General features: G+C 32.7%; 2 protein-coding genes across 2 annotated transcripts; one reads left to right on the top strand and one right to left on the bottom strand.

Moving 5' to 3' along the window:
• The first annotated feature begins 4563 nt into the window (after positions 1-4563).
• LOC110627425 (chlorophyll a-b binding protein, chloroplastic) lies at positions 4564-6067 on the top strand. The gene is made up of 5 exons (XM_021773724.2): positions 4564-4715; positions 4866-5048; positions 5145-5182; positions 5275-5789; positions 5876-6067. Exons 1-5 carry the CDS (start codon positions 4660-4662, stop codon positions 5891-5893), a joined length of 810 nt encoding a protein of 269 aa, XP_021629416.1. The 5' UTR covers positions 4564-4659; the 3' UTR covers positions 5894-6067.
• Positions 6068-7552: 1485 nt separating this feature from the next.
• LOC110628525 lies at positions 7553-8270 on the bottom strand. The gene has a single exon (XM_021775225.2). The coding sequence runs from the start codon at positions 8050-8052 to the stop codon at positions 7759-7761; it is 294 nt and encodes a 97-aa protein (XP_021630917.1). The 5' UTR covers positions 8053-8270; the 3' UTR covers positions 7553-7758.
• Between the last annotated feature and the right edge of the window lie 458 nt (positions 8271-8728).

Genomic DNA, 8728 nt, shown 5'->3' with positions numbered 1-8728 from the left:
ATTTACCCATAAACAACACACTTTGCCAACCTAAGAGCACATAAAATAATAATAATAACAACAATAATAAATTATTTAGTTGTTATGGTATATCAGAAACTTATTAATTATTTTTTTAATCTTAAATAATTTAATAAAATATCAATAATTTTTAAAAAATCTATTCGTTAACTCATTTATAAATTTTAACAATTAACTGTCATATAAAAGTAAATGACTGGTTAGATTATATGCTCCAATCGTTATTTAGCTAATAAATTCGTAAATATTTTAATTTTATAAATCATATTTTTAAATATTATATTTGAAATAGTTGTTGGTATTTCTTATGATATATTAATTTTAAATTTTTTTATATTATAAAAATTAAATAATAAATTTATCTAATAATAATTGTAATTATTATATAAGAATGAGTGTATGAATTAAAAAAACAGGAATAAAAATAAATATACGGCTATATATATTACGGCCTTTGGGATAGTTCCATATGCATGTATCTTGAAGGGCAACTACTTAAGACGTCATGGTTGAGAGCTCTATTTGATCTAACTTTCCAATATATTATTTTATGTATATATATTTTCCTTGGTTGACAAATAAATTAATTAAAAAAAATTCACAATTACTTATAATTTATAAGGGGTTGACTGCGACGGGACACATGATGACGGAATCCGGCCGTCCAAAAGACCGACAAGTTGATTTTCTTGTGAAGAAAATCAAATTGTTGGATTAGGTTTGATTTAGCAAGTAATTGCATCCCATCCCATTTTTAAACTAAATTTGTGATGTTTAGTCGGTGTCTACTCTTTAACCTCCCTCGTAGCTCTTTCTCTTTCACTAAAATATATTTATTTTATTATTAAATTGTGAAAAAATTACTATTTTTAAATTTTTAAAAATTTATTAATTCAATCAAACCACTGAAATTAAATCGTTCATATAGTTTGTAAAATCAAAATTTTCAGTTAGTCAACTTGTTTTAATTTTAGTTAATGTAATTAGATAGTATGAATATGATATTACATTGCCTAGGTTTGCATGATAAGTCCATAATTAGATTAATTAGGGCTATCCTATCAATATCATGTATGGTATTCATCATCATGATTATTGTTCATAGGCTGATAACAACCTATAATAATATTAGTAATTAGCTACTAAATCATGATGTATGTTCAAACAAGTCATTGTTGCTTCCTGCTTATTATAAGTTTTTTTTTTTTTTTTTAAAAAAAAACCTCAAATTAAATTGTTTTATTTGTCACCTGAGGAGGAAAAAAAAGAGCAATTTTGATCACAAACTAATAATAATTATGAAATTAGGTGAAAAGAGGGTCAATGCTAACTCAATTAAAGCACAGGTCAAATCTATAAAATTTTATGATGTTAAATTGGGCAATATTTAACATGAGCTCAATTAATTACAGGAGTTTCGTCATGAATTTATCAAATTCAAAAAAGTGAAAATGACTTGGCTTATGTGCAGATACATCACATCTTGCAGATAAGGTTTATGAATGTCAATTCCCAAAAAAAAAAATTTAAAACTTTTGGGGATTCATGAAATTTTAATTTAACTAGCCTTTAAAAAAAAAAAAAAAGAAAGAAAGATGGGCTAGTTGGCTGCTTAACCTACAAGAAAGAGTTGTATTTGATTTTTGCCAAATGTTAATTATTTGAAATTTGATTGCTACTAATAGTATATGGTCCCTTGTGGTTGTGTTATTTTCTGGCTGTCAACAACATACTTATTTCTTTTCAAGACATAAACACATGATTATCAAACAGAAACATTTCATGTTCATCATAATGATCAAACACTTCTCATCATTAAATCTAAATTTAATAAATTTAAATTAATTTTTTATAAAATTTAAATATAATTAAATTGTAACTAATTTAATATAATTATATTGAATTTAAACTTATTAATTTACATATTTTATTCATGTTAATGCAAATAGTATATTAATGAACACTGAACTTTCTAAATATGATATTAAATATTATATCGGTCAGATTTTTTTTTTTAAATGGAAATCGGAGATTGGAGGAATATGACCTAAATTTCTCTCAGATTTAATCATATACACTTATCATTAGACTATGTTTAGATTACATCTGTGAGTGCGCGTGGATCAGCATTAAACATTAAAATATATATTAAAATATATAGACCATTCATATTATTCTCATGGGTTTGATGGGTTAATTCATTATATGGTCCTTTTTTTTTATTTATTTATTCATGACCACCACTTGTAGTTGACCTACAAAGAGTAGTAATGCAAATAGTTTGCCACCACTGATCTGATACTTACATCAGCCCACTTAAAGAAATGAATTCCATTAAAGCAATGGTCACCAGTCACCACCTCTGTTGTGTTGGAGATGCCATCTTCATTCCTAGGGTTTTCAGAATCCTCCCCTCACAATAGTTAGCATAAAAAATGCTTACTATTAGGTGATGGTGATGTTCCCTTAGGGTTATTTCAAATCCCAATTGTTTGTCAAAATAGTAAGAAGCCTTACTCTCCCATAACATCTTTTTCCTTTCGTTGATCAACTGAGTTTCAAATAATAAAAATATATCAAGTGATAAAAGAAAGGGGCCAAGTGAGGCAAAGGAACATCCGACAACATAATCATAAGTTTTAGAGAGTTAGGGAAAGTTATGATAGTAATTATAAGAAATAATAATTTACTACTTTCAGAAAAGAGAGAGATATGTTCATTATTGTTGTTAAAATCAATCATGCCCATGACTGCCCTCTTCGCTTCTACCCTCCGCAACCCTACAAGGATGACATTCACCTCTTCTACAATAACTCCATAATTGCTTCTATTCTATTTATTCCACTGCTTAAATTTGAGTCTTCCACTATAATAGATCAGGTTGCTTTTTCCAAATTCAGAGATTTGAGTCTCTCATATTTATCAGAAAAAAAAAGAGAATATTTTATCGTACGATGTATAGATTTCTGAGATAGGCAACATTATTAGAAGAATGGTTTTTGCTTGTACATAATTCTTTTAAGACATAATTACAAGTACTAATAGCTAGCACATGCATGCATGGATAAAGCAGAGAAAAGAAATTCAAGACAAAGACAACTCCTAAGTAAGAAAGAAAATAGAAGAATAATGCAATGTTAGGCCTAAAGGATTTTGCTAAATCTTATCAAACATGCTTTGAAATTGTTGGTAGACATCAAAACATTTGTTAATTATAATTAAATGTGTAATAAGCTTCTTTTAACTAACAATTGCTTCCTTAAAAGCTCCAGATTTGTCTTGGTTGGTGGTGTTGTCCAGAGAAAGAGAGAACTTACCGTTCAAGTTGCAAGAAAAAAGCACAGCATTTAGATCTTCTTGTCTGTGTGTTTGTTTTTATTTTTATTTTTTTTAACTGTGGGGTAAATGGTTAATTATTTTGATTTGTTAATTATACTACATAGTGGGATTAATTAATTTGTTATCTTTACATCTCAGGAAAGATTCATTATAGCTCTGTGAAATCATTTTCAGCTTTGCGAATAAAAATTATTTTTCATTATTGGAAATATGCACCTGTCCTATCTTTTAGACAATCCTAATTTAGTCTAAAATTAAACAATTTAAAATTTTTAATAGATTAAAATTTTGGATTAGGGATTTGAGAGGACAAGTTGGGACAAAAAAGGATAATGTAGTGTGTGATAGTGGACCCAATTTTTATCTTCTTGGAAATGATACAGATGGGAGAGCTATGATTTGGGGTGGGAGATGAGGATAAGAACCAAGTTGTGGCAGCACCCTGAATTGGAACTTTGCACTCTTTTCTACCAAACAAAAACCCCTCACTTTTTTTGTGGGTCTGGGAGTTTTGCTTTTCTGCAACCTTTTATATGTTTTATTTCTAAGTTTTCTTCTAACATAAACATTTTAAACAGAGGGATTGCAATTATTTTTTTAACGTTGGAGAAAATAATAATTGATATTTGAATTTTTTTATTATTTATGTAAATCCATTGAGGTTCAAACTTGAGATTTGAAGCCCTTTCTTTTACAACTAGGCCCTCATTTGACAAACATGAAGAAAAGGCCTATAAGGGCATGCCTTTGAAATTGGGTAAGGCTTTAGCCCTAATGCGTAAAGCCCAGTTAAAATCTGCTCCCATTAATGTCTCTTGTCCTATGAAAGTAAAAAGCTTTTCTATCATCTCCATGGGAGATCGGAGATCAGAGGAAACATGTTTTCATAGGAATATTAATTTTTTAATTTTTATTATTGATTTTACGTAAAAATAAATATATTAATTATATTACTCACTCCATCTATACATAATTAATGATCGAAAATTAGTGCTCATATAACGAGGTGATTTCGGCTCACCTGTTGGCCCCATTTGCAATCCATATTTAGATTCGTGAACCTGGAGGCAGGGAATTTGAGCCACCAATTTGGGATTATTCCAACTAGGCAAAGGACGTGGATATGTAAGGGCTTGATATTAGATCTGTATGCCACATGGCAACCCATTAGCCAATCACATATTCATTCCCCTATCCTTTAAGATAAGCCCCTCCATACAATAACAAATTTGTGTCCATATCACCCTCCATACTCATTCCAATACAGCACAAACTCATTCAAGAAAGAATTGGACAAATATGGCTTCTGTTTGTGCTTCTTCTGCCATTGCAGCTGTTGCTATCTCCTCGCCCAGGCAAGTTCTCTCTCAATACCCATATCAGCAACTGTAATTATGATGCTATTACCTAAGGTTGATGGGTTGTATAGTAATAAATAATTACTGGTAATAAAAAAAATTGAGAAGTACAAGTAAATTATGGATAGTGAATTTTGATTGATGCAGTTCCCAGAAGACTGGATCCATAGTAGGAGCAACAAAGGCTTCTTTTCTTAATGGAAAGAAATTGAGACTGAGAAACCACACATCGCCGGTTGCTTCACGATCGGTTACAGTATGTGTTGCAGCTGAGCCAGATAGACCCCTCTGGTTCCCAGGCAGCACCCCTCCACCATGGCTCGACGGAAGGTTTAGTTCTTTGAGCTTTTCTCTGTTTCCATATACATTTTAGGGCTTAAATGATATGCTTCTAATTTAATTCTTAATTGGATGTTTCAAATTCAGCCTCCCAGGAGACTTTGGCTTTGATCCCTTGGGTCTTGGTAAGTTAAAAGCTAGAATCTTTACCTATGTTCACTTGGCTAATCTAAATGAAGGAGCTTGTTTTACAGTGAAATGCTCATGTGTTGAATAGGTTCTGATCCTGAAACCCTGAGATGGAATGTACAGGCAGAGCTTGTGCATTGCAGATGGGCAATGTTGGGTGCTGCTGGTATTTTCATTCCAGAATTCCTAACCAAGATTGGCATCCTAAACACCCCATCATGGTACGATGCTGGAAAACTGGAATACTTCACTGACACAACAACCCTGTTCATTATTGAGCTCATCTTCATCGGCTGGGCCGAGGGGAGGAGATGGGCAGATATTCTCAAGCCAGGGTGTGTCAACACAGACCCCATCTTCCCCAACAACAAGCTCACCGGGACTGATGTTGGTTACCCAGGTGGGCTATGGTTTGATCCTCTTGGATGGGGATCTGGTTCCCCTGAAAAGATCAAGGAATTGAGGACAAAGGAGATCAAGAATGGGAGATTGGCCATGTTGGCTGTGATGGGTGCTTGGTTCCAACACATTTACACAGGAACTGGCCCCATTGACAACCTCTTTGCTCATCTTGCTGATCCTGGTCATGCCACCATTTTTGCTGTAAGTAGATCCCTTCTGCTCTCTCTCACATTACAAGTGACAGCTTAGTTTTATTGGATCTAACCATTTTTATCAATGTGTTTCAGGCTTTCACACCCAAGTGAAGAACCCGAAGGGAGTGCCAAGGCTTGAAAGATCTGTACTGTGGAAAGAAAAACCTTCGACTCATTAGAATTTGTAATGCCTATGTTTATGATGGCTCTCTCATGGAATGCTTGTGCAGTGTACAAAAATTTTAACTCAGATGCCCATGAATATATTTTAGCTGGTGACAAGAACTGCCCACAGAAGCATTATGAGTCTTGATTAAACTATTTAACTAAAGTGGCACTAACAAAGATTTTTACCATCCAATCCCTAGAGATCAATTAATTAAGCGGTGCAACTTCACCTATCCTTCCTCAATAAATCTTTATGGATGAGTAACAGAAAATATAGTGGATCCACCACAGGTGCAATACATGTTATAGCACTATTTGTGGAGAAAGGAAAGGATTGCTTTGCTACTTGCTAGTAGAAAAAATAAATGTCCAAAAAGAAACCATTCGAAACCAGAAGAGTAAAGATTAGAAATTTCCAATAAATTTTATATTCTGCAATCATGAAAGAGGAGAAACATCCTTGACCTTGTGCACTTCCTCCAATAAATAGAGTAAAAAAAGGCAAAAAATGCATACATAATCTTTGCATATCAAACAAAAGCCTTCTTCGTTAATGGCAAATAGAAAAAATGAATGAGCATATCTTCATTGTCATTTTTCTCCCATGTAATTAATTAATACACAAACCTGAAAAAAGGAAGAAACTTCTTTGGCTGCACTTAATCATTCTTTAATCCCATTGTAATCTACTTTCTAGCCTAGTTGGCCAGCATATCAGAATACTTAAAAGTTTTCAAATGCTGAGATATAGCTGGAAAGAGGAAAAAAAGATGAAACTCCTCTTTCAGTACTGTTCCACCTACGAATATTGTAGGGTTTCTTTTTTACCCTTCCCTGATATCTTTCAACCAGAAAGTGATTCTCACGTAAGAGGTCACTTAAGCATCCGTTTGGGAGCCAGCTACCATGCATAAATCAACATGCATAGAATAATAGGCTCAAATACACTCCTCACCACTATACCATTTTATTAAGCAGATATGCCCAATCCAAGCATTTTATGTATTTTTAAACACTACAGTACTCTATCCAACATAATGTTCTTGCAAGTTTGAATATCTACTTTAGCATTTTTTAAAAAAAAATTATTATAGCACTTGAGAGAAAGATCTTGCAAGTTTGAGCTTTAACTAGCCTCTATACAGCAATAAAATGTAATTTGAAGATGCTAACACTTCACAGATTTGAAATTCTTGCTAAAATCTGAAAATTAGCATGCAAGCAAAAATGAAACCTCAGGATAGACAAGATAAGCAAACCCAGGTCTAAATTCAGCCTAGCACCAATAAAGACTCCAAATTATCTAAAATTTTCACACCATAGCATCACTAATAGGCTTAGGCAAAGGCTATTAATTTCAGTTTTTTCAGTTGATTTAGCTTCGAGACTTCACCGTCTTCAAATTCAGTAACCACTGAGCTAAATGTTCCATTATTGTTATCAATATAGAGTTGGTGAAATTTCGAACACTTTCTTAAGAGATTTTATGCTCATTTTACTAATATTCATTCAAATTTCAGCAAATAGAAAGTGAGAACAGAATCAGCACCAAAAAAGATAAACAAAGAAATTAGAAACCATAATCCATCAACCATCAAGAAATTAAATAAATTATAAACTTATCGATTTTATAAAAACCTCAGTAGGCAATTACATTACAAGTTACAACCTACTAAAATCTCCCATCTCTTTCTTTCCACTATCTTCAATTTTTATATTACAGAATTTAATTTTGTAATTTGGAACAAAAAATTACATAAAATATAAGAAAGAAACGGGAGCTACATAAATCTCTAAGCACAAACCGGTTACGACGGGCGGTTCGTCGGCTGAGCAGTTATTCGAACCGGAAGTGGTCGACCGGTACCGGAACCACCGCAACTACTACACGCCATGCGACCGGAGCCGGCACAAGTCCGACAACCCACATCTCCATCTGACCAGCGAGAACAGAGGCAAGTGACTCTACCTGTGCCGTTGCAAGTTGGACAACGCTGAAACGGGCCAGCCATGGGCTTCTGGTCCATCACCGATTTGACGAGGACAGCTCCGGCCAGCACGCTAAGGCCCGTGGCGAGCTGAGTCAAGACAATTGGCCCCATTTTCAGTCGGATCAGAGAGAGAGAGAAAGAGGAGGAGAAGCTCAGGGCAGGTGAAAGAGGAGAAGAGAGATTTTTTCTTTGGGAGGTTAAATTAGTGTTTGGTCTTTTTCTGAAAACATTTATATGAAAATAAAAAATAAAGTGGTAATAGAATTGTACACGTAGACGCGTGAGTGTCTGGCGGACGGTGGCTTTGAGTGGCGTTTTGGAGGATAGCGAAGATGTTTTGGTGGGCGTTGCTTTGCTTATTTGCTTTCCTTTCTTTCTTCTTTCTCCCGCAATTCGTAGATCCGCCCTTTCTTTTCACAATGCAAATTATAATTTAGTCTTCATAATAATATAGAAAAAATAATTTTTTAATATTTTTAATTTTAAAAACTGTATTAAAATATATTTATATTTTAAAAATTTATTAATTAAACTATCCATCAATTTAACCATTAATATTATAAAAAATTTATATATTCTCAATATATTTATAAAAATATTTATTAATAATTATTTTAATATTATAAATAATAAAATATTTACTAATTAAAATTATTATTTTTAATTTTAAAAATATTTTAATATACATATATATGATAGCGGTTGTCGAAACCGTTAAAAATAAACCTATTAAACAATCAACAATTAACTTGTAGATAGTGACAATAGGATCGAACCATAGAGAATT

This window comes from Manihot esculenta, chromosome 12 (genome assembly GCF_001659605.2).
Source record: "Manihot esculenta cultivar AM560-2 chromosome 12, M.esculenta_v8, whole genome shotgun sequence".
In the NCBI taxonomy this organism is placed as follows: Eukaryota; Viridiplantae; Streptophyta; class Magnoliopsida; order Malpighiales; family Euphorbiaceae; genus Manihot; species Manihot esculenta.
Note: the sequence above shows the minus strand (reverse complement) of the source record. Positions and strands in the feature narration are given on the sequence as shown.

Bases quoted from the DNA above. Each gene is read 5' to 3' on its own strand.
- LOC110628525 (XM_021775225.2), bottom strand. From the start codon at position 8,052: ATGGGGCCAATTGTCTTGACTCAGCTCGCCACGGGCCTTAGCGTGCTG.
- LOC110627425 (XM_021773724.2), top strand. From the start codon at position 4,660: ATGGCTTCTGTTTGTGCTTCTTCTGCCATTGCAGCTGTTGCTATCTCC. The intron at 4,716-4,865 runs GCAAGTTCTCTC...TGATTGATGCAG, and splicing joins GTTGCTATCTCCTCGCCCAG to TTCCCAGAAGACTGGATCCA. The intron at 5,183-5,274 runs GTAAGTTAAAAG...TGTGTTGAATAG, and splicing joins CTTTGATCCCTTGGGTCTTG to GTTCTGATCCTGAAACCCTG.